At 36.3% G+C, this 27025-nt stretch overlaps 1 protein-coding gene across 1 annotated transcript in view; it reads right to left on the minus strand.

The window, feature by feature from the left end:
- Positions 1-27025, minus strand: part of LOC147079056 (uncharacterized) — a 90366-nt gene that overhangs the window by 50516 nt on the left and 12825 nt on the right. Inside the window, exons 9-26 of the mRNA XM_085952914.1 lie at positions 26463-26638; positions 25795-25985; positions 23552-23688; positions 22842-22930; positions 22361-22619; positions 21418-21578; positions 21026-21278; positions 20281-20440; positions 18824-19131; positions 15260-15358; positions 12547-12810; positions 11113-11381; positions 9704-9995; positions 8506-8672; positions 8296-8420; positions 6657-6871; positions 5920-6122; positions 3878-3997 (exon numbers count right to left, since the gene is read on the minus strand). Of these exons, the coding sequence (XP_085809040.1) occupies positions 3878-3997; positions 5920-6122; positions 6657-6871; positions 8296-8420; positions 8506-8672; positions 9704-9995; positions 11113-11381; positions 12547-12810; positions 15260-15358; positions 18824-19131; positions 20281-20440; positions 21026-21278; positions 21418-21578; positions 22361-22619; positions 22842-22930; positions 23552-23688; positions 25795-25985; positions 26463-26638 (3488 nt within the window). The remainder of the gene's footprint in view (positions 1-3877; positions 3998-5919; positions 6123-6656; positions 6872-8295; positions 8421-8505; positions 8673-9703; positions 9996-11112; positions 11382-12546; positions 12811-15259; positions 15359-18823; positions 19132-20280; positions 20441-21025; positions 21279-21417; positions 21579-22360; positions 22620-22841; positions 22931-23551; positions 23689-25794; positions 25986-26462; positions 26639-27025) is intronic.

A 27025-nucleotide genomic window follows, 5' to 3' on the forward strand; every position in this document is an offset into this window, starting at 1 on the left:
TTGTGACAATGGTGTACCTAAACACATGCATACGTTTTATTTTATCCATGAAAAATGTCCATAAATAACTGATGATAATTTAAAGTCAGAAATTAATAGTAAAAGGAACTCATTAGGGGGCGGTGGCTCGTCTTTCGGTGTCACAGGGGCCTGAACCTACAGATATTTTTCTAACCGATCAAAAAGAACTATACATTATATTGAAAAATAATAACATATTTATACAATAATATGAAAATATTCATGTAAATTCCACCATTTTCAAGGCCACTTCTAAATACTTGCAGTTCTAGCATAATGTGATAGTTTGGGGCCAGTCATGTCCGACTCACATAAGTCAGCCGAGTGCATAACTATGAACTGTGAAGTGCAGTCTCACCTCAGAGGAAATAAATTATTGTGTTGCATTAAGCTAGAACATTTGTATACATCCATTTGCACTATTCCTCTTAAAATTTGATCACAGAACCCATTTTTATTAGATCATTGTGCATTATTTATATGTAACTAAATACAACATTGAAAGTTTTTTCATTTTACTCTGGCCCTAACTATTTTTATGACCACGAACCGCCACTGAATTTATTACTTATTTAAATAGTAATATTATTAATAATTATATTGGCACAATAAATATTATATTTTAAACAAAATCAGTACTTTTATGAACACTCCATATACATGGCTAAATTGCATTATTTTCTATTATCTGCCATCTCTTTCATTCATTTCAAAATTTTAAAACATATTTTATGTTTTTAAACCGACCTGAAGAATTTAAAATAAATTTTAAAGGTGGGTATTAAATCATATTCGAAGCAAGATAAATATTTTTCCAATACATCTGCCTACTTATTATAAAGTATGGTAAGATAGAAATATATGATATTAACAGACTATTTAGAGATTGCAGGTACATATAATAGCGATCAATCTCAATAAGTCATTTATAAAAATTGTATTGAAATAATATATATTAGCGAATCTAATATGTTGTAATGAAGAATGGCTTGGAAGAATATATCGTTAACACTTGGAAGGAATTTTTACACATGATTCATAGATACTTATAAAGTACGCACTACATACGACCAAAAAAAATATTTTGTACTCTTTAAAATATTCTTAAAACACAGAGAATGTTAAATAAGACATTTATATTCCAAACTATAGCATCACAACAAAAATAAGTATCGATATGAATTTCAAAATAATAAGGTGTTTCAATTTATTTTAAAATGTTGATGTTCCATAACATTGTATTATTTAAATGGATAGTGGAGTGTTAGTAAATATTAGTATGTTAATAACAAGAATAAATTCCACCACCGCACCGCAGTAATAATAAAAAATAAATAATTTGAATACAATTAGTTTGTATACAAATGGGAATATCGACTAATATATTCTTGCATTCAAGCACAACTTGGATTATTTCAGCGGAAATTAAAAGCGTGAAATATTGAAATAACTTTAATTTAATTAATCTTAAAATAATTTGGAACACCCATGATTAAAATTACTTCCGAGTTTAAAAAAAAACCAATAGAAACGAATACCTACTTATTATACTTATATCAAAATCAAATGCAATATTTCTAATTTAAAATATATAATAATACGTCGTTCTTGGCCTGCCATTTTCTCGGCAAGTCTAATATTATCTAACCTGAGAATAATAAGTTAATTTTCCAGAATGGGATCTTACTGTCAGCATTCTGCATTTTTAAATGAATTTATTAATATTACATTTTTTTTTAAATAATAATTTTGTTGTTGATAATATGCAGGTTTTTTTTTGATTACCACAATACATAGGGGTGGGGTGGTGCCTTGAATGCAACCAAGTAAACGCTCAATCTCTTGTAAAGATTAATAGGCTTTCTTCAAAATCGAAATGATGAATAAAACTGCTCTCATAACAAATGAATGCCCTTTGGATTAATAACTGATCTCGGGAAGTTCCGGAGGTTTTTCATTTGGTTCAGATTTTTTTTGTATAACTAATTTGTATATCAGAAAAATTAGAAGTCGGAAGAACAATAATAAGTTAACCTGAATTTTGAGAAAAAACTAGATTGTCTAAAATTAAATGTACTTATTGATTTATTTTAAGGGTGCGACATGAGTTGAAATAATGTAAGTATACACAGATATGGATGAATTATTGTAATAAAACGAGAATAGGCAGACATCGATGTAAAAAAAAAATGGCAGACCATAACCATAATTTCAGTATGAACAACCCCGCCACAAATAAATGTCAAAGCACAAATCTACAACCACCGAAGCAAGCTTTCTATAGATACATTAATGAGGAGCGGAAGAGAGATGGGGCGGGGAGGTAGGAGGGATATCGAGTGTGTGGGGACGTAACTACCATGCTCTAAACGGCGAGGGGGAGGGCGGCGTCCCGCGGCATCCGGACGGACAGCAAAAATTACGCAACTCAGACGGCGGATACACGCAGGAAAACAATATAATCATTACGGCATAACCAACATCGAACTCGATCCAACGAAAATAATTCAAATACACAACGGCGTCCAGAAAAAACGTATGCACAGTCTGCAAATCCTTTATGATAATTTCAATTTAAAACCTCGTGTAAAAAATATGAATGTTTATTTCACCACCTCACAGATACCATGTAGACCTGTATGATTTGATCACTTTTCAACGGTACTAATTTAGGTACTAAATGAATAAAGAAGATTTCTGCGTCAAACTATCTCATTGACATCCCATTTCAAAGGTTCGGGTTCTGTAAAATTATATATTCCCGGCATTTTATTTTTCTTTTACTAGGTACAATAATATTTTCAAGTGCATCATCTATAGGTATATACTGAATATATATGAAATTATTTGGTTATACACGTAAATTAACATTATTCGGTATGTCAAAGAGAATCTTACAATACTTAAATTTAATTACATTATTACATACTTAATTATTATTGAAAAAAATTACAACATAATAAAAATAATAATTAATCAACTACAGCATACAAAGCAGCTTTAATTTAAGAAGAGACTCGATGATTTATGAGTCTGTCTCTGAATAAAATTTTAGTAATGAATTTGAATAACTAATTTCTTCAGAGAGAAAAAAAAGTGCGAAGCGATGTTGAAAAAATTGAAACTGAGGCATACGCATTAAGAGGACGGGCGTTTCAAAAATACAAAGAGCAAAATAAAAGAGGACCGCGGCCGGCAAAACAAAAACAACTGCAGGCATGTAAATGTAAACTTAAAAGGCACACAGCGGCGTTGCGGAGAGATAACAATTAACGAAATCAAAAAACAACGGCCAGAGACAGAGAGAGAAGGGTGGGGGTACCGTGGCGTCAGGGGACGGCGACGGCTCGTAAGCCAGCTCCTGCGGCATGGAGGGGAGGGTGCGCATGATCTCCGAAGGGGTGAGCACCCGAATGTGAAGGTCGCCCGCGGGGGAGGGAGGGGAGGCGGATCCCGGCCGGCCGCGCATGATGGAGCTGATGCTGTGCGGCAGGCGGGGGGGCGGCGACGGCGCCGGCGCCCCCGCCCCCGTTTCCAGGAAGGCGAGAGCGCGCGCCAGCACTGCCCGCCGCGCCCCCTCCGAAGGGGACGCCAGGCGGGGGGCGGGGGCTGGGACCGGGGCGCCGGCCGCTCGGTTGCCGGCCACCGTGAACTTGCCGAAGGGGTTGACGGTAACGTTGGGCGCGGGCACATTGGAGCCGTGGCAGAAGGGCGACGGGTGGGGGTGAGGGCGAAAGACGGGTGGCGGGGTGGCCGGAGAGGGAGAGGGGGGCGGGGCCGGGGAGGGTCGGGGCGTGTTAGCGGCGGATGCGCGTGTTAGAAGAGCGAGTCCGTCGTCTCGGCGAGGGGGGGGCACCTCAGAGGGCGGCTCGTCGGCGGCGGGAGGCGCCTTCTCGCGTAGGGGCGGCTGGACGGGCAGAGGCGGAGTCTCCCGGGCCGGATGGCCTCCGACGGCGGGCGGGGCCTCCTTGGATATCTGTTGGTGCGCCCCAAACAACTGTCACTTTCTTCTTTCCTTCGATCGTCTTTCGTTCGTTCCCCGCTGTCGCGCAGGCGGAACGCTCCCCTTCTCAAAATATTTCATGATGCGTTCGTAACTCAAATAATTATTGTGGCAAACTAATTTTACCATAGCCAAATAGAGTGGCCCAACCGATATTTCGAAAGATAGACTCGCGAGGGTCTGCAATGTGCATCAGAGAAATATTAGAGAAGGAGGGCATCCTGCCCGCCGGACCGCTCGATAAACAAGAGATGTGAGAGATCGTTGCGGCGTAAACAAGCGAAAGCATCACATACAGACGGTACTTTGGATGTTTGAGACGGGTACTCCAAGGGAAAAACACAAATAAAAGTCTTTCGAAACCCACGACTTTACCGTTTTACAAAAACAATATATATAGATATAAAATATATATATTATATGCCCACATAAATTAACACACAGCTGCGCACGAATTCTCGATGCTGTTTTCCTTTCTTTTTTTGTCATCGTACGGCACAGATATCTAGGCTAAGGGTATGGTGTTAGTCAACTTTGATTGATGTTAATCACCATAACATAAAATATAGATACAGTTGATGGGATGGCGACGGCTTCCTCTTTCAGTGGATAGCGCCTTCTGTTGAATTGTCACCCTCGGATTCTTGTACCCTAACATTGACGTCCACAAGATTACCTCAAATATTGACATTAAATTTGAATGTATAAAACTGCTACGATATTAGTTTCATTTTACAACACAACATAATAAATACATAATATTATAGTATTCAATTACACTTAATTATATTATGTACAATTTTTGTGTATAAATATCAAAATCTTATATCAACGCAAGAAACTGTTTACGGACAATCAAATTGGTACTTTCTTTGAATATGGGTGAGATATCATACTGTAGTGTTCCCCAAACTGTGTTATGTGTACCTGGTGGTTCCACAACAACTTTCTAAAAAAAATACTATTCGCAATGTTGCTAATCATCATAGTATACTTATAGTATTTGTACTATAATTATGGTTCTGGCATTCACGTATTCATATGACAGAATATGTATGCGAAAAATACCACAACCTTCAAAATCAGATCATGAGAAATGCTTCTGCATATTACATATAGAGATGTCATTAATGTGAAAAACAATATAATATACACTGGTAAAACATGTCTCAAAAAGGGTACTGGCATGCTGAAAGTTTGGGAATCACTTATCAGATATCTATCATTTCATTGTTTCATACATTTTGAACTACTTTTTTAACTGTTGTAATTGCTGAATATACTGTTCTATTTTAATAGCAACATTTAGCAGTGGTGAAGAGCAGAGGTAGGATGTGGCGACATAAATGGTGCACACTTTGTGAAGTCATTTTCACTGAACTTAAGAGTACAAATTTCAGATGGTGTTGGTAAGTTTTTAAAATTCAATTAAACCCTCAATTGTTAAAGCACATTGGCGCAAATCTAGTGGATGCGGGTTTGAATCCCGCCAGGCGATTCTTCAAATTATGTATATTATGGATTGGTTTAGGCAGTGTTTGAATTCTAAGTTCAATGAAAACCAAATAATAAGTATGACTAACAAAGTGTGCACTATTTATGTCGGATTCCCACAGCTCACTTCTAATCTTCGTCACTGACATTTAGTTGTGGAGTTTATGAGGCCATTTTAGCAGTGAGCAGGAATTCCTTGCTGAATCGACCCCGTAAATGCCACGACAAAATGTAGCTACCTACTTAATATTATTTAAGTTTTTAATGAAAATTTATTTAATTTTTTTTAAATGCATAGCCGATATTCAAAGTAATCTTTGGAGGACTCTATTTGAAAGTATTGTCTATGTATTATCCATAATGAGAGGAGTGTTATGAGTCTGAATGAGTGAAGGTCAAACCTGCTGCGCCTTCTTCATGCGTATGGCGCCACGGTTGTCTCTGGCCTTCTGCAGGTAAGGCGTCTTCTTGTCGCTTGCTAGCGCCCGCCACTTCTTCAGGATCTGTTTATACCGCTCTGGCCAGTTGGGAAACTCTGTTTTCCATTCGGGGTGGTTCATGTTTGCGTATAATACAGCAGATATCGTCGCAGCCGCTCCCAGGCCTGGTATATGTAATCAAAACATTAGAAAAAAAAATTCATGCGTGGCCTTCACGCGCGGATGAAATAATGACATAATAAAATAAAAGTTAACAATTACTGTGAATTCGCAGTACTTTATTAGAATTATATAATATATAATTGTAATCACATAAGCTTTTAATCCCAGGCTTATTATCACATAAATGCATTGTGACCTTACTGGGAATCGAACTCAGAACCACCAGATGAGAAGCCAGTGCCAGGATTAGACTATGAGTTGATAAGTTAGCCATTTTGCAAGTACATATTTCATTGATAACTATGTTTTGTCGAACTCTGTTGCTTGATTCATTAATACATGAACCAGATCAACTTATATAATATGTAATTCCTTTTATAGCACAATCCTCTTGTCCCTATAGCTACTATGATCCATTAAATTACAAGACGTAATGGCATTCCCAAATAATTATACTAACACTCTTACACATTGCAGGCAGGTGATGAGTGTAGCAACTTATAACCTGATAAACATAGTATGTACAAGAGACTCACTTTCATCGATTTTCATCTTCTCGGTAGATCTGGGATTGTAGGTAGTGGTGGTGTTTTGAGAGGCATTGATTGCGGAATTATGTGAGGTACTGGAGTCATTTGCCAGCGCGTCCGCCATGGGACCTCCTAATGACCCCTGACCTCCCATTTGCATCCCTCCGCCGGCACTCCATTGCCCGCTGCTCTCCGAGTACGCTGGGCTCAGTTGAGAGCTTCTGCAAACATTGCAATGATTCTAATGTACACGTACAGATAATTTCATATTTAAATTTATGTACTACAACAAGTGCCCATTACACTTCAATCGCTGTCATTCGAACCGAGACTGGAAAATCCCTGATCCTTGGGAGTATTCTCCCGAAAACAATAATAATAGCTGATCACCATTAACGATAAATGAGGAACGGATGATATGGCATCTAATTTAGTTATTTGAATTTGTTACTTCCAATGAAGATCAGCCAAAGATATTCCTCATCGATTGTTACTCCAGCAAACTGTGCAGAATTCACCATCCATCATTACAATTGGAGACATTTGAGTAATCACTGACCGAGCGCATCTATTCTATACACAAGACTGCTTTCGGCCGCTACGGCAGCTATCTAGGGTAGATTTTTATCGAAATATTAACACTTATTGTAACAATTACAATAAGTTAGCCGTCTAAACAGTCAAAACTGTCTATCTCGCTCTAAAATTTAGTATAGCCAAGAGAGGTACTGTTAAAACATAGCACTTATATATATGCTAATACTTCGATACAAACCTACCCTAGATAGCTGCCGTAGCGGCCAAAAGTAGTCGAGTATAGAATAGATGCGCAGATACCATTATAACGGTCGAAAATTAATAATTTGTGGTATCGTAGGGAAACAAGTCTAAAAAATGGAGACTGGAAAATGTCAGTATGACACGCCGTCTATTCTCATCCTAAAAATCAACACTTCATGATCAGATAAAATCAATGACATTATTAATGGACAACGCACTCAATACAGTAGCTAGCAAGTAAATTCGTGCATTCGCATGTATAGGTAGACGTCACGCAATTTCATTATGCGATATCACGCATCGGGAATTTATAGCAATATGACGTTTATTGTAATGGCGTTAGAGCAGTGTTTCTAATGTCAATGTTCATTTGAGCGAACCCGTTCGAACCGAACCATTCGGCAGACCCAACAAAAAGCATCAGGAATTTATAGCAATATCACCTTTATTGTAATGGCGTTAGAACAGATTATGCCATTCGGCAGACCCGACGATAAAGTGAGTGTCATTTTCTTTTCCAGATGATTCGTCCATATTAATGTCATTGGATAAAATATAATACCATAAAAGAGAATGTAAATGTTTTAAAACTTAAAATAAATGCCATGTTTGGATACAAATATATCTTCAAATGTCTCTAATTATTCTTTATTCAGCACAGAGTAATTTCCCAACGCCCTGCTCACCCACTGAAATCGCCTCATACGTACCTCACCAGGACTAATTGTACCTACCAGTATTAAACATATTTTCATAATCCATTATCTGGATTTCCATACATTCGACCACTGGTTTGAACTAGTTTGTATGTAGCGTGATTGTAGCGGTCTGCTGTAATCAAATAAGTAAATAAAAATATATTTACCCGCTGTATTCAGTGTGATACGGAGATGGAAATTCCATGGGGCTGGAGAGTTGTTGTCTCTGCTGGTTGTAGCTACTGGAACCGCTCACCGAATTCACAAATGATACGGATGACTCCTGAGATTCCTACAAACAAACGATAAGGGTATAGAAAAATATCGATAGGACAAACTACTTCTTAAAATTAAAATCATCATTAATTGTTTCGTACCTGAGAATCATCCGTTAAGACTCCTTTGAAGAGCTCCTCGACGTCTCTGCTGTCCATGTTGGGCAAGGAATCTCGAACCATGGACTCAAGATTCACGGCGGCCAGCAGAGAAAACTCTTCCTTCGCCGACATGTTTTGGTCCATGTTCGATGACTGACCCAACGCATCTATAAGGGAATTTAGATATCAAATGGAAGATCATTGAATTACACAGATAGCGAGTATGTATTTCAAAAATATCTTTTTTCTATTCTTTGCTGATACGTTGATTTGTACGCATCCTACATGAAAAGGAGTTTGACAATAGACATGATCAAGCAGTTTGTAATTTCACTGAAAATGAGATATTCTGCTTGGATGATTACATATAAAAGAATTTCTTGCATTTTGACGCCAACAGGTTAAAAAGCTTATTACATGACACAGTAAAATATTAATTTCTAAACAAGACTTCAATAATTTGCATAAGCGATCTTGGAAATAGAAATCGATCTTTAAAAATCAACAGAAGTTCGGACATTGTCAATTTACATTCAAACAAATTATACCCTCAGATAACGTAGTTATTAGAAAAAATTCACACGAGTCATAAACAGCTCAATAGTTCAAAGGATAAGAACACTCAGCCAGACAGTTTGAACCTCACTTGATCGAACTTTATATTCTAGGATTTATTCTAAGCCCCACCGCACAAATAGCCACCAAACGCGACAACTAATGGCCACCATTAGCGGCCTGGTCATACCATTAGGTGTCCACCACCAGTGGCGGCCACTAGCTAAGTTCATTTGTCTCGCAGGTAGATTAAATTTCGCCGGTGTTTCTGCCTAGTGTACGCAAGCGATCGTCCACTAGTGTCTACCGCTAGTGTCTACCGCTAACTGCGAGCACAGGCGTCTGCCACAGCGTGTGAACCGAGCGCGTCCACTCGAGCGCCTAGTATGCGGAGCAGCGTTCATTGAAACCCATTGATGAATTATACCGCATCTGAACACGTCCACTAGTGGCTGAGCTGTGTTCGCATTCAATGGTTATGTGTACGGAGGCTCTAATAGATTTCTGAAGTTTTCAAAACTGTATACAAACATATTTTCAAAGATATGAATTTAAAATTATTAAATCTTAGTGTATATTCATTACTCTTTTCATGCTCCAAGTTAATGTGCCCAAAAATAATTTGATCAAAGTCCTGCAATACCTTTATGAGGATGATGGTTCCCAGACTGGTCCATATGTTCAGTCTTGGGCTGCATGACGGGATGGCGAGCGTCCATCCTGTTATCGGCGGACGGCTGTGCAGGTAGCATCATCACTTCCTTGAGAGCCTTAGCGTCGTCCATGCTCTGAGATTCATTCATGGTCCCCATAGAGTCAGACTCCTGCTTTATAGAGCCCATCGTCTTTTCGCCACTTAATTCTCTCAGTCTATCCCTTTCTTCTTTCTCTTTCTCCTCTTTGGTACGAATGGCTTCCATCGCTTCCAATTCCTCCTACAATTCGGCATTCAAATTAGCACTATCCGCATAACAAAATACATTTCAAGCCAAAACAATGTAAATAATAACTTTGAAGAGAACAATCATTCATAAATGATATATATATTATTATAAATCAATATTATTTATAATCAGTCCAAGATATTTCTAGTTTTGATAATTCGAATGTATATACTTTTGTAAAATAAGTCATAATATCAGTGGGTTAGTAATACACAAACGTTTTATATCCAACTTCGAACGTTTCGAATCGATTGCAAATTGAAGGCAAACAGAACATAATATTATTATGTATTTGAATGAAACAACACACTTGTGACAGAATACTTTCACAACATTATGGTACAAGGCAAATGCGCCTTTGTGTATAACTTAATTTCGGTAAAAACTGAACATATTATAGTATCTGTACACTAATTCCATTGCTATTATAATTATAATAATATTCTTTCCGATAGAAGTGCTGATAAAAGTAACGTTAACTCTCTGATAAAGCCTCAATCGTTCTAAAATTAAAAAAATTCATAATCTTATATTTTGACCCAAAAGCTTCTTAAGCGACGTCACAATACATAAATTTGCATATGCTATAATTATTACAAAACACACATTGAAATGTATATGTAAGAATGAAATGATGCTCAACACCTGTTGAACGACCGATTCGATCACAAAAGCTATGAAATGCTCGATCCAATAAACGAAGCGATGATAACAGTGTGACTCATGAAAGAAAGCGAATGAATACTTTATAACGAACTAGAAAACATAACAATGAAGTTGATCGGTTCGAATAGACGCTCACTTTGATGGATAAACTAATACATTTGAAATAGTACGATTGTAATCTATATTACTGTCATCCATTTAGTCTTCTATGAACCTGATACAAGAATAAGATGAATAATTAGTCGATTATACAGGGCAAAGTTAGTCAACAACATATTGTTAAAAGGAAGAATGAACATTCTAAATAAAAAATCAAAAATAATAATTATGATAATAATAATTGAGAGAAGCAAATAGATTGTAAGGTATTCCGAGCTTATGTTAGTATCTGTCTGTAAAGAGATCGTAATCTTTGATTAAGTAGTGTTTCTATATGTCTTACAGGATTAAGGCAGATTGTAGAAGTGTGGCTTCCGGGCATGGCTGCGATGTCAACTCCGCCGTCACTGTCGCTGTCGCTTCTGCTGTTGAGGTGGGCGGCGCTGGCATTGGCGTTAGCGCTGCCGCAGCGCGAGGTGGCGGGCACATCCAACAGTTCCCTCCCGAAGAACGCCTCTTGCATGTACGAGGGGAAGGCTTCCATCAGACGTGACCGAGGTTTGCGGCGAGGTTTCTTCCTTCCCGAGGCTGTCGTCGGGCTTTCCAATGTTCCTGCAAAATCAATAGATATTTGTACAACCTGTGCGTTACCACCGAATTCGATTGTGTCTACTATGAATGTTGTTTTATAAATGATGGAGATAATATTAACATAGATAAGTGCAACTATGTATAATGTTGATCATCCCATCTCAATGAATCAGTTAAACCCTTAGGTATATTTATTTTATAGGTGACTGAACAATTACCCGCTGGACAATTTACCACCTGGGCTGGACGTAAAACACCCATCAATAAGAAATTCATGAAATTCTGCTCCAACTTTTGTATCTTGCCTCCTAAATATGTTTTCTGACTGAATATAATTTTAAATAATAATAATATACAATCAGGTTAAAGATTTCAATATTTTAGTAACTTTTTTCCCTCTCAATATCTAAAATATGCATATTAGATGTTCCATATTTTTCTATTTTAAACTTTTATATCCATTACATATAATTTGTTGTCTGTGAAATTATATTTAAACAGTTTTATTTTTATTAATGTCTGAGAGGTTTTTATCAGGGGGTTAATTGCCCTATATTCAAATTTATAACTTATACAATTACTTACTTTAAAAGAAACTTGTAACTACAGTGGAACCCTGATCTACCGTTCTCGCATAAATCGTTTTACCGTCATTCATTTTTGAAAGTCACGCCAAACACCCATAAGAACAATGTTAAATAATCCCGCATTAACCGTTCCCCGATTTATCGTTTTCCTCGATCTATCATCTAAATATTATGGTCCCGTCACAAATATTATCCCGATTGACCGTTTCTGTTGAAAATTTTTCATTTCGCTTTCGTAGAATTGTTTATGATTACAGACTATCACAGACCTTTCAGTCGCATCGCTTTGTTTGCACAGGTCGGTCGATGCTCAGGCTTGCCTCACATCTCATATCACGAAGTTTTATAAGTCGCAACTAAAATGCCCCCCATGAAGTAAACTACGAAGACATCAAAAAAATGAGAAAAATGAGCTTTTTTTTATTTATTTTTCTAGGGGTCTTTTGAAAATCGTAGAATCGGGGTTGCACTGTAATGGTTTTCACTTTGTAAACATTTTAACAAATTCAATAAAAGAGAATACAAACAGAAACATGTGAAAGAAGGGAAATGCCTATATCTATGTAGCGGTAAACCAAACAAAATAATGAATCGCGTACCTGTAGGTGTGGTAGGGGTAACTGCTTGCTGCTCAGTGGGATCCGCACAAGGCGCAGCGGGATCTCCTTCAGCGGACCGTCCTCCTCTCCCTTGCGACCGCGGCCGAACGCTGAAACCTCCGATGCCCACCCTGTTCAGATTCCTCTGTCTCTTTCTCCTTAGCACGGTCACTCCATTTTCTGTCGTGAAAGTGGTAAAGCCTTCAGGCAGGGGACCGGACTGTCCGGGAGTCCAGATCATGCCGTCTTTGTACATGCAACTGCCTGGAAAACAAACTATAAATTATATTTCATCCATCGAATACCACGTTTAGACATGCATGGATTTACTGCTGACTCATTTTGAGGTTAACCGATTTTCACAACCTTTCAAATAGCACCAAAAAATGATAACATCGTGTCTCACTTACTCTTGAAGAATGAGATTGGCGGGACAGTCAGCAGTTTAAAGTAAAGACTATTGGTGCAAGTGAATCCATGCACGTGTACAGGCATCATAAGTCTAACTAAGTGAATTCATTACAAGAATATTACTCCATGGAGGATTATAAATATACAGTCAAACTTGGTTATTACGGGGAAGATGGGACCAACTGAATTTGCTCGTTATAAGCGTTACTTGTTATATCAGAGAAAAGGTATTTCAAATGAGCGGTCACAACACAAAAAGTCACAATTAGAATTTTTCCCCGAAACAAGCATGGCATTCATAAACTACAAAAGAAGTTTTTTATTGTAATGAACGCTGGTAGGTACCTACTTACTTCACAAATCTTGGATTTTTTTTCAACCATATGCGTGAATACTTTTTCAATTCGCATTGAAAACACCAATTAGGTAGGTACTTAGACACTTAACTAGTATCATAAACGTAATCCGAACCCGGCGGCATCCTGTCTGTCGGATTTTATTGCTTAGGGTCGAAATGTTTTTAAACGATCCACACATTAACAGTTTTAAGAAAATTTTTGACGATATTTTAGCTCGGTATATCCGATAAGTGAATAAATATATGGAGAAAATCATAAACTAAAATGTCATCGAATGTTTCCTCATTACATCCGAGATCTCGCTATATCCGTGATCGTAATAACCGAGCTCGACTGTATACAGTAAAACCTCTTTAATACGAATTCCACGGGACCGAAAATCGAAAACAAATTCTAATTACGAAATATGAAATGTATGGAAGAAAAATATTTAAATTTTGAAAGAAAAGAAAATTTGACTTTCATTAATTTCGTTTACGATCATAGATTTGCCCACCAATTTTCCAATACAATTCCTTCAAATTAAAATCTGTGCAAATACCATGTGTAATTATTCCATTAATTGAAGTTACCAAGTAATGTAGGTAGGTATTTACCACCATCTGTTGAGCTAGAATTATAAAAAAATACGAAATATTTTTTATTTTTCCAATTTGTCAACACAATTGTTTGGCATTGTTTCACTAGTAAAACTATGTGAAAATCCAATAAACTATCAACAATTAAATACCTACAGCCCTGAATCATTTGATTTATTGTTTTTCCTTTGAATGGAGTGCAGTTGTGCCTCTGATGACATACCGCTGTGTGTGTTAATGGGGCATAAAATGTCAGGATTATTTTTATTACCTTCATAAAATAAGTAATTTATGATGTTTTAAGAAAATTTTTCAATGATTGGCTGATGAAATAGTGTACTTTATTATGATTTATTGAACATTTTTATATACCAGGACTCTGAAATCATTTTGAATTAAAGGTAAGGTTTTATATGAATAATGTTCTTACTTATACTTATAATAGTTTTTTTTCGCGAAAATTTCGAATTACGGTGAATTTCGAATGAAATTATCAATGTTCTTATTAACGAGGTTTTACTGTATGATACACGTCCAAGCAGACTGATAATATTTTCTCTTTATATTAATTTATTCTTGTGGCTAGTGTCATAACGTGATAAATATATCAAGATTGAATTAAATTATGACATTTTTAATTACAATTACAAATAGAATTGCATAAGAAAACTCATACTTAGTCATTTTAATAGTAACAGTGAGGAGTTACAGTAAAACCTCGTTAATAAGAATACGAATAATTCGAAAAGAAAACAATACCTTTAATTCGAATTTCGTAGATCGAAAATATTACAATGGAATTGAAAGCTTTTTTAATGTATATGGATGATAGGATAGAATAGAGGATAGGGGTTGCTACCAAAAGTTAGTATATTGATAATTTAATAATTCGAAATCCGCCGTGATTCGAAATTTTCGTGAAAAAAAAGTCCCTTGAACATTATTTTCATATGAAACCATAGCTTTAATTCGAAAGAGTCCTGGTATATAAAAATATTCAATAAATCATAATAAAGTACACTATTTCATGAGCCAGTCATTGAAAATTGTAACAGACTTTTCGTAGAACATCATAAATTACTTATTTTAAGGTAATAAAAATAATCTTGACATTTTATGACCCATTAACACACACAGAACCGGAAATTTGGTAGACACATCCATGATCGTAAACAATATAAATAAATCAAAAAAAAAAAATTTCAAAAATTGAATATTTTTCACCCATAGATTTCATAATTCATAATTCGATTTTTTTTTCGATTTTCGGTCCCTTGGAATTCGTATTAACGAGGTTTTACTGTAGTAATAATAATCACTTTAAATATTACGCAAATTGTCTGATTTTAAGGTACAACAACTTGCCTGGCTCTTCTTTGATATCTGCGATGTCTATTTTACCATCTTCATTTGAGATGTCGCAATCGCCTCCTTGCACAACTGACTCAATAGCAGCTAAGATAGCTGTAAAACATTCAAATTTGTAAGAAAACAAAACAAACATGACATAATAACGTGTAAAAATTGACTAAGAAAACTCAAAACAAAATGTTTTCAACCATATTAAAAAAAAAAAAAAAAACCAAAGATGTTCAGATGAAATTTTTATTATATGAAAATCGAGTTGAAAACAAGTTACCAAGACTAATGATTAAATTGACAAACCGCTTATATCGTATCGCCAACACAACACAATCGAATTTTATGTTGTATTTTATGAATTTTTAAATTATATTTTTTTGTTACTGTCTGTTTTAATATACATACTTACATATTGTTATATCAGTACACTGTCAATTGTGTCAAATTATAAATAATAATTTCAATCTTTGTTTTTTTAATGTATTAATAATTCCAATTTCTCTCCTTTTTGAAACTTCCAGCCATTGGATAATGAAAACGGGGGATTTTGTGTAAGTACAACTGACAAGTAGGTATAAATAAAAGTAATAATATTGTTATATAATTAGGAATAAATGTATCGATTAATTCATAATACAGTATAACCTCGATAATTCAAAATCCAAGGGACCCTGAAAATTTGATTTCGAATTAGTGAAAATCGCTATAAATTGAATTTTACGAAGAAAAAAAAAATTTCATTCATTTGTATGGGGACGATGTAGTATTGAAAAATAGTGTTACGTGGTATTTACCAGTGAAAAAAAGTAATTTAATGGTGAACTAGTTTTTTTTATAGTTTGTAATTAAATTAAGCACTAATTACTGAAAGAATAAAAATACCGTAAAACCCCCTTACTTCGGCCAAGTGTCCCTAACTTCAGCTAAATCAATTAAACACTAGAAACTCATGTTTTTACTATCGCACCACTTTAAGCCACTAAGGCGATTTTAAAGATAATATTAGTCCTGTCACCACAAAATTTTCGCCGTGTTTGTGTTAGTACCGTTTTTTCGAGTACGGTTTGAAGAGATTTTTTCGGAATACCTCTGAACTTTTGCTTATTTCTACGACTCTTGTAGAGGTACGTTCTTCATATTTTTTATATAATATAGTGATATAGTCTGCTTGCCAAATGTAACGAGAGATTTCCGATATTTATAATAAAACATCAATTTTTTGAGTATGCAATGTCAGGCTATGTTTTGTGAACTACATGTTCCTACACTTCTCATGGCTTTAGGGTTGTCACAAAAAATGCTTTTTTTTAAATAGATGTGTTTTTTTATTTTTATGGTTTTTAGACTAAAAACTATTCATCACTTTGATTCGCCAGTTTAAAAATTAAAAATTTACTATCTAAATCAATACATAAAAATGATACTATAATGCTTTGGGCTTTGGCAACCCTAGCGTAAATTGGTAGTTTGTATGAAACTGTCATTGAAGTGATTCCTATCTTCGCCAACGTAGATATTTCTTTAAAATATGTCAAATTGTCTCTAGCATAAGATGTAAATTTGCTTAACGTCATTTTTTAATAGATTTCGTGAGTATCCAAACACAATAATTTCGTACTGGACCTACTTAAACACATTGGGCGAAGTTAGGGAATCGTGCCGTAACTTCGTCTATATAAAAAATAGTGATTTATTGTATTATTTAGTATGAAAAGGGTGTTACTTCAATATAAATAAAAATAAACACTATCATTGTGCATTACATAAGGTCTATAAAACTTCATATTGATGGATATTTTGGTGGCAAAACGACTTTCTGTTAAAAAACCGGGCGAAGTTAAGGGGTTTTACGGTACTTTAATAAGAATGTTGTTCCTTATGAAAATCTAATCTAGTGTCATACAATTCGCAGTAAAAAACAGGTATGTAGGTGTGTATTGTATTTAAAATAAAATGCTTTAATATTCTATAAACAATAATAAAAATTCCAAGTAAACTCATTAAGTCAATTACAGTAAAACCTCATTAGTAAAAACACTAATAATTCGAAATTCGCCGTAATTCAAAATTTTCCCGAAAAAAAGTCCCTTGAACATTATTTTCATATAAAACCATACCTTTAATTCGAATTTCGTAATTCAAAATGATTTCAGAGTCTCTGACATATAAAAATATTCAATAAATCGTAATAAAGTACACTATTTCATGGGCCAGTCATTGAAAATTGTGACAGACTTTCCTTAAAACATCAAAAATTACTTATTTTATGATGGTAATAAAAATAATCCTGACATTTTATGACCCAATTCGGTAGGCACATCTATGATTAAAAACGAAATTAATGAAAATCGAAAAAAAAAATTTCTCTCATACATTTCGTAATTCGTAATTCAAATTTTTTTTCAATTTTCGGTCCCATGGAATTCGTATTAACGAAGTTTTACTGTAGTGAACTAGTCCTGTCAAACAAAGGGTCACTGTATTCATTATTGCCAGTTTAATCTAAACATTCAGTTATTATCAACCTAAATTTTAAAAGAAAAGAGTCTCATAGTTTATTAAAATACATGAATAATGGCTATGCGCTAAGATTACTAATAAAACAACATGTTTTTCACATTAAGGCTATACCTCAGCTGAGGCATGGTCTAAAAAGATCGTGACTAGGCGATGCGTAGAATGCGGGTCGCGGGTGCAAATGACGGAAGCCGAACGAAATATAATTTGTCATAAAAGTTCAACATGCGTCCTTTTTATGTTATGTTTATTATTATATTCGTAATAATAACAGTATATTCATTGACATGTTTTCTTTTTTAAGTACATACGTAAAGTTTTTTAGTCATCTTTACACGATTTAAGAATATTTTCATCCGACGCCATGACAAAACGAATCAACGTGCGGACGCCTCGACTTTCGCTCTCCGAATGACAACGCGGCCGTAATTTCGTTCTACATACAGTTTAAAATTATTTGCCGTTTCACTTATGTATGCTCTTAATAAAATAATGGATTCTGAATTTACATGAATGACAAGTACATGAACCCTTATTGACATTCACTGAAATAATAATATTGATGCTTGGATAAGTCATTTGTGTCATAGTACATTAGGTCTTTTTGGGTTTACAACTTCCACTTCTACCACAACTACTCCACAACGGGTCCACAACTTAAACTTTGGGTTTTGCCTCCATCAGTAAAATTGCAGGTGTTTGCCTACTTAATTTCAGTCATTAAATTTATCACTTTCCAAGAAAATAAGTATTTTACTATTACTTATTTCGATTTATATGGATAAAAATGGCCTTTGGGACTAAATTCCATTTCGAATTACGAAAAAACAAATATTTTGATTTATAACAAACTTTTTGTGTGAAAAATGATTCTTGGGGGTTAAAATTGACGAAAAATTCGAAATACGGCGAAATTCGATTTATCGTTTTTTGAATTATCGAGGTTCTACTGTATTGTATTTTCTATTGTTTCAGTACGCTGAGCCTAATAAGACAAATGATGCTGAGCTGAAGAGTTCAGTTACAGTTACTACAAAGCAAATTTCAGACCTGCACTCTTATCCATGGGCCCCTGTCCTTCCCCCCTGGCCCTCCGCTTCTTCCTCCCGTGCAGCAGCCCCTGCATGCAAGAGGGGTCATCCCCCTGCAGTGCTTGCATGGCCCGCATTCCAATTCTGCTAAGGCACACCCCGTCCATGCAGTAGTCTCCGGGGGAGGTCGGCCTCACTGGAGGAGGTGCGGGGGGCAATACGGGAGGCGGGGGCGGCGGCTGAGGCAGGGGCTGGGGAGGCGGGGCAGGCAGAGGTATGAGGTGGGGAGGGGGGCAGTCGCGGGGACGGCACAATCGACAACTGTACCTGTATAAATAAAATGAATAACTTTATATTGGCAATATAATGAAAACATTATTATTAAAGTTAGGTAGAACATGTTAATTTATAATTTTATGAAGATATTCGAATACTCTAGAAAAACTGAAAACATAAGTCGTGTAAGTCGCAAACAATCATGAAGAAATCATTTTGAAAAACATCAGATGACAATTGAGTATGCCGTGACTACAAAACATCATTGTGTGCTGTGAGTATCTTCCGCATATGGACACTGTCATGTTAAAACATGCCCACAATTAGGACTTTCGGGTTTTTACACTGGCAACACCCGGACCGTCTATGCTAAAAAGATGGCGGCTGAGCGGAAGGAAAGTGGTGGCGATGGTTGATTGACGGATCGCAAGGAGCAATTAATAAAAGTATCAAGAGAGAGCTCGGCTCTTACGTGGGAACCTTGGTGTGGGTCGGACGTTACCTGAGTGTGGTCCGCTAATTGACCTTTGGCAATCATGGCGGACGTGCCGAAATGGAGGCGCACATTTGCCAAATTCCGCGGGCCCCGTCTATAGAATTAGTGTTCCGATCTCCGTAAGCTTGTTTCGTTCCTTTATTTATTATATTATCCTGTTTCTTTCATCGAGATTGCAAGAGTAGATTAATTCTCAGTTAGCAGTTTGTTTCCACCGGTAGAGTCCATCATTGTTACGCCAGTGCGAGGGGTAGTGTTTACTATCTGTCAACTTACCAATTTTCATAATATAACGACATTGTTAAATCTAACTCGATCCTTTATTTCTTCATTGCTAATCTATTAATTACTCCAGATTTGGAGTTGGCGCCCACCTGTTATCATTACCAAACCATTCTCATTACACACACGCATGTATTGTATTTCACATGGAGGGTAGGATCCTCGGAGAAACTGGAACTTTAGCATTGCCATGACCCGGGAAAGAGTGAGTACCTAAATTATGGAGCTAGTCAGCACTTAATTAACCTTTTATGTTACACATTACCTAGATATATATGTAGAGCACACTTGTATGTGACAGCACGGAGCCCTGTCAATTCGAGTAATTTGACTTTTAAGATTAATGGTATGCATATTTAATTTCAATGTCAGTTGTTTCCCTTGTGATCTCACCCCCAAATATAATCTCAATAAATGCTTACCCTTTTTGGCAGCAAATATCGGCTTCCTGCTCATTGTGTATGGTATCACAGGCACCATGCAACCACCGGCGGCACTGGGCACACTGCACAATCAGTTCGCCGTCACTGTACGGACTATCGCAAGCCGCGCACATCACCAGTGATGCACAAGGACCGCATTCTGAAAATAACAATATATATATAAAAGCTGTATAATTGCATTGTAATGAATTCCCTGAAAATCTGAATACATAATCGCCAGGAAAATAGCTTGATTGTCCAGTTGTATTTGCAATATAAGTATCCAAATGCATAATATGCTTGTACCATTGTGTGACATAAGATAGTTCCATCGCAATCAACCGCCCTGAGACATTTAGAGACTAGACAATAATGTAAGAGACAAGAAAGGAAGAGGAGTCAGCACTAATGATGAGTTTTATTTTTACTTTGTGATTATCAGTCTCTCTAAATCCATGTCTTCTTTCGTTTTACATATTAATTAACTGTAAATGAAAACATCCATGCTGTCATAGTAGGTAGAGCAGCTGTTTCTATCATTCAGTAAAAGAATGTTTAATCTAACTAAAGAGCCCAATGAATTGAGCAATGGTTTAGAATCATTTTTCATAAAAAAAAGACTTAATATAACCTCCACTCTATATGGTCACATGTGAAATGCTTGGGAGTGAACGCAGTATTATAATTTTTATTTAATTAGCGTTCTTGCTCGCAGTCAGCAGTAATTAATACAAGAATGCCATACCCGTATAGTCATTCATCCAGCTGTTGTTGGCGCCGGGCTCGGTAGTGCCGCAGATGGTGCAGCGGCGGCAGCGGGCACAGCGCCAACAGCCGCGGGGCACGGCGGTAAGGGGTGGCCGTGCGCAGTACGTATGGTATGACACATCGCAGTCATCGCACAGGATGAGGCGCGCCTCGTCATCCCTCCGCCCGCACCCCTCGCACGCTGTGCAGTCCAGACAGCGCCAGCCCTTCTGGATTATCACGCTCGTCACCTGCACATGCAAATCAAATCAAATTCAATACATGCAAGTCAAATCCTAAAACGTTATTCTGGGATGATTTAAAGAATTGTTACATATTAGCATTCAGAGTTACGATTAATGGCAATTAGAATGAAGATATTTGGTTTACCTTTATACTGACGCAGTAGGGATGGTAGGTCTGTCCGCACTGTGCACAAGCGATCAGGCACCCTTCAGAGTCGGTCCCCAGAGCGCCACACATCACACACATGTCTTGCGACAGCACAAACTTATCTTTACTCGAACAAAGAACTAGCCTGTTCTCAACACCTGTAAACACATCAAATCCATATTAACACCATTTATTATCAACGTATATGAGTATAGTCAAGCGGACTGCATCAACAAATAAATGCATGTGATACTTTATATTTTTGAGTGACGCACATGTCACCTTTTGCCACTTTCCTGAACTATTTATTAAACAGGACCGTGACAGAAAACATCAGTCAAATATACTCAATTATTGATACATTCGCAAATGTAATCACAAGAGAAAATAAGCAACTATAGATATACAATCATAAATCACCAGGTGTTCGAATTTAGAACTAAGCCAACCATAATATAAAAAGAATTGAATGGTATGTAAAATATTAGCATGTGGTGCCCTCACTCAGCACACAACTTATGCTGGTGGATCTTTAGAAGCGAAAACTGTAACTTGAAAAGCATTGGTTTGGAGAACCAACAGCTCGCAATACACTAATAATACTCACAAAAGTAAGTAACCAAATCCATCAGGGTTCCATGGTCATCCTGCAATGTTGCTACAAAAGTGATCGAAAGGTGTCATGTGGCATGAGGCGCAAGACAGAAGTGGCGTGACCTTGCTCAATGCGGCAATACTGAAGCGTAACAGGGAGCCGTACGAGTAACCAAAATAGTAGACATTAACATCAAGCTGTCATTTTTTTTTTGACTCACAATGAATCCATTCAACACTGTCAAAGCGGAAAATATGAATTTTTCCATGGTTACCAATTCATTCTACAGTACTAAAAATGGTCTAGAATCACTATAATTTTATTGGTTCAATCGTTCATCAGTACCTGGTTCATCATCACCTCCCTTGTTGTCCTGGGGTTGAGGCCTCTGAAGACCAAGACCAGGCACTCCGAAGACCCCTCTCATCTTGGCCTTGTTGCCCCGTTTTCTGCTGAACTCCATGAAGCCAGTCCTTTGTCTCTTGTTGAATGCCACTTTTCCCGCCATGTTACCAAACCCCCCCTTCATTCTATACACTCCGAGCTTTTTCTTCGCTATTTTCGATGCGCTGTACGGTTTGCCCTTACCCAGCCCAACATCCATCTACAGAGAGATTTATTTTGATAATTATTAACAATACAGAATTACAATTACATTGAACAAAATCATCTCATTATGTAACGATTCCAAAAAAAAACTATACTACATAATATATAATTTTGAATATTGTACACATGACAAACTGTAAAAATTATGAATTGATTTCAAACAATAAAGAATATATGTAAACGGGAAATTAAAATACAGTAAAATGAATTATCATACCTTAGTATCCAACGCTAAGGGGTCTTGTTCCATGCTTATATCATCATACAAAGATTCTTGGGAGGCCGATAAACTCTCATCATCTATACCTGTAACACAGAATTACCAAACATTAAAAACATGTTAAAATTTGTATAGATACAAATTGTTTCCACCGTAATAATGTATCGATAACACATGTGAACTGATGAAACATGGCATAATTATTATTTGGTAGGTATATTTGAATGTTGCTGAACAATAATTGACGGGATCCGTCTTTTTGTAGGCTACAATTTTATTTTAATGTTTAAATTCTGGTATAAGTCAGATGTTTCATAAATATGAAATGGTCAACATTGTTTTTTTTTTTAATTGGCTCTACAATCCTATGTGGATCTAGGCCGTCTCACAAAGACATTATATGCCTGACTTCTAGTCGCTCGGCCATCGTGGACGTTAATAGTGTGAAATACGTTCGCAAATGAATTTAGAATATGAAATGACTAACTTCTAATTTAAATTCTAATACATGAGTCCCTTTTTTCAGCTCACTTTCATTATATTTGGCTCCGTCTGGTAGATGGTTTTAATACCAATCGTATTTCCTCCATACCATAGTGCGTTGAATATAATATCCAATGAAATAGAAGGAATGGAAAATACTTGACTACATTCAAATTAAAATGGATATCCAAAAATAAAACTAGAAAATAATGACGTAATCTTACTGTCTTTCCTCCTCTGCAGAGGTGTCCTACCTACGGTTTTGCAAACAGTGCACATGTAGTCATATTCGGGAATGGTTGCCTTTTTCTGCTGGTAAGTGGACAGTTCGGCATCCGGATCACAAGCACCGTGGACATATCTGGTTCAAACAACACATACATTGCAATTAACGCCTAGTTAACAACTACATTTTGCAATGGCACGGTGCCGTGTCTGTTGTAAGGAGGTAAACGATCCATAACTGAAAACTATAATACAGTGTTTCCCTACATGGGGCGTAGCCCCACCGAGGGGGGCAATGGGCAAATCATTAATATTTGGTACATTTTTTGGTTAAAAATGCATTTTCGAAAATATTTTTTTTATATTGCAACCATGCCTATCTGAGAAAATTACTGTTGCGATTCCTATCATAATATTTAGTTGAATACGGCGCTTTAGCGCTGTAAACGATTTATTACTGAAAAAAAAAATCATTTTGATATCACAAACTGTAGAGATTTAAGATTAAAATTAACCAAATTAGTAGGTACTTCACATAAAAACTCTGCAGTTCACATCAAACGCAAGGTGCACAATAATTTTCTTCTGAGTTGTACATCAAATATAATATAAATAGGTAGGTACTTACTTACGAAAGTAAAATTAAAAATAGTATTGCCAATATGCATTTTTTATTTGGAACAATTCATTTTTTTTTTCAGAATTTGTTAGTTAACCCTTTCGACGCGAGCCATTTTCGCGGGAATTTACTTTCAGTCAACTGATCTGTTAAAACGGTCACTAAAGCTAAAACAGATCGATTACAAAATTAAAAAATAGATTACTAGATGAACTATATATCAGTTATTCCAAATACACCAAGAAATAAACTATATTCGTGACATTCTCACTAAAATAAATCGATGAAAATGAAGACGCTAAAAATATCCAAGCTTTGACCGCGCGGTCAATATGGCGGCCGTCCAGGGTTCATATACACGATTTAAACACTTACACGAGCGATTCGCCTCGTTTGTATTTGTAATACACAGGGCAGAGTACATGCTGCAAGAGTTAGTTACAGTCTATAACAGATATATTACTAAAAAATCACACTTGTTCAATGATCAGTGGGTTATCACACTTAGTAAGTCGTAAACTCAAATTTTATTACCGCTTCAAATAATGAACCTATATTTATTTTCGTCACCATAAAATAATGTTTGTCATTGTGACATATTACTCATTAGGATGTTTTGGAGAATAAAACAATAAAAATAATTACCCACTGCTAAAATACTATTATATTATAATTTATGAGGCGCCGTTGGCTTTTCATTGTACAAAGGGCCTGTCAAAAGATCGCCAGGCAAAATACGACCATGTAAACAGAGCTAACACAGTTTCGTGGCACATAAAAAATAAAAATTATTACCCATTATAATAATGTAAATATCAAATATGGAACAATGAACAAAGCCATACAAATTTACTGGAGTGCTGTGCGTCGATAAAATATTTCCCAGCATGATTTCTTCGATAATATTATGTGGTAGTGACATTTTGACGGGTGAAATAATTATTTCACATATATTTATAATGACAAAAAAGACTGGAAACAAATCGTCAAAATGTTTCTACCAAGATCACAAATCACTAAGAAAAAATACATAACACTAACGAAATCGTAATAATTAATTATAAGGTAAATAAAAATAATATCGATGCACACTTTTCCATGCATGACGAATGTTTTGTTTTGATAACCCTACGCATCGAGTACACCTGTCTTCGCAGGGCACGCGATTCAAATGACTGAATAATGAGTGTTCTTTTCAAAAATATATTTCCTTGTGTTTTACTTGACATTTTTATGATCTGTTGCCTGATATGTCTACCTAAAGGTTTGAACTAATTTTTAAAGCATATTATCCACAAGTGTCTCTTTCTAGTTTGGTCGAAAATACGAGATAAAATCTATGGCATGTTTACATGCTTACATGTCATACGCGTTGTAAAGGTTAACCATGAAAATTTGATAGGGGTTGAAGTGGGGCATGGCACAAATAAGGTTGGGAAACACTGCTATAATAGGAACCAGCGGCGAGTGGCCAGTAGGCAGGGTTTAACTTAATTTTAAAAACTCTCTTAAAACTCTTTTAAAGACTACATTGAAATTATGATATCACTGTTTGCTTGCATTGGGCATAATTTAAATTTAATATTGATGTTGAATCAGATGAATTAGTAAATAATAGGAAACCTTTTGCAACTGGCACACTGCACCATCTCCCTCTGGGCGGCAGCACGGTAGGCTCTCCGACACAGTGGACAAGAAAGTCCCTTGTTTCTCTGTTGATAGCAAGAGTCGCACACTGTGTAGTGGGAGTGCCACCGGGAACTGGCACCCGCGCCCGGACTTCGGGATCCACAATCCGAACACACTCGGCAACACTGTAAAGTGCAATTTAATTACATTATTTTCCCATTTCCAGTCAGTGCAAATTTTGATGGTATGTTTCTGAGGACGTTCTAAATTATGCATATTCAAATAATACTGATAATACCAACGAGGTTTGATCATAGATGTCATAACAAAAGAAAATCGTACATTGCAACCTTTATTTTGGGCAAACCTGATATAACATCTCATTGGATGAAAACTACTCTTTACTACTCTTTACTTTGATAGACGGTAAAATCCAGTTTGCAAACAATAACTCGAATCGAAAAGTTTAAAACTTATACCAATTAGAATTCAAATTCCATCAAGTTTTCTCAGTCGATGATACAAAAAAATATAATGTAATGGCACCATTTGATGCGCATATTGCTTGAATGCGTAAACCTCAGATCACGACATGCAAAAGAAAGGATTCCAAGATGTGAAATCAACTATAAATACACCCAAAAAAATAATAAGTAAATTACCTTGCACTTCCATCCGTACTTGGGCACAGTGGTCATGATAGGTCGTATGCAGGAGGCATGGTAGAGCTTGTCGCATTGCTCACATGCTACCGACTTAGATTCGCCTGAGTCCGTGCCTGCCGCATGACACACTTGACATACTCTGCACTGCTTGCAGTTCCAACCGGCACGGACACCTGAACATAAGAACGACACAATTTAAATAACCTTAAATAATCATTTTTTGTAAGCCATACCGAGGGCTTCCCTTCTGTTGTGTTGCGAAGGATTGGGGAATGTGCCACAAGATAATGTTGTGTACAATGAAATCAAAATGCTAATAAAGTGTGAGATTCGTTGTATTTAGCATATTTACCTATAGTGTGGACACGGAGCAGGTGAGTTTCAAGGTTGCCTCACACTAATGAGAGTCACTAATCCTACAAGACAGTTTAGAAATTATTAAAATTATTTTAGGACCAAATGCAAAAAAATAAACATCAAAGATTCAATTGAATTCTTCATCCCTTTGCATCAATATCCCAAAATACTTAAAACTTCAATCTTTCAATCAAAGCCAAAGA

The sequence above is a fragment of the Rhyacophila brunnea genome, unplaced genomic scaffold (genome assembly GCF_057557595.1).
Source record: "Rhyacophila brunnea isolate RB1 unplaced genomic scaffold, BYU_Rbru_1.0 scaffold_10, whole genome shotgun sequence".
Classification (NCBI taxonomy): domain Eukaryota; kingdom Metazoa; phylum Arthropoda; class Insecta; order Trichoptera; family Rhyacophilidae; genus Rhyacophila; species Rhyacophila brunnea.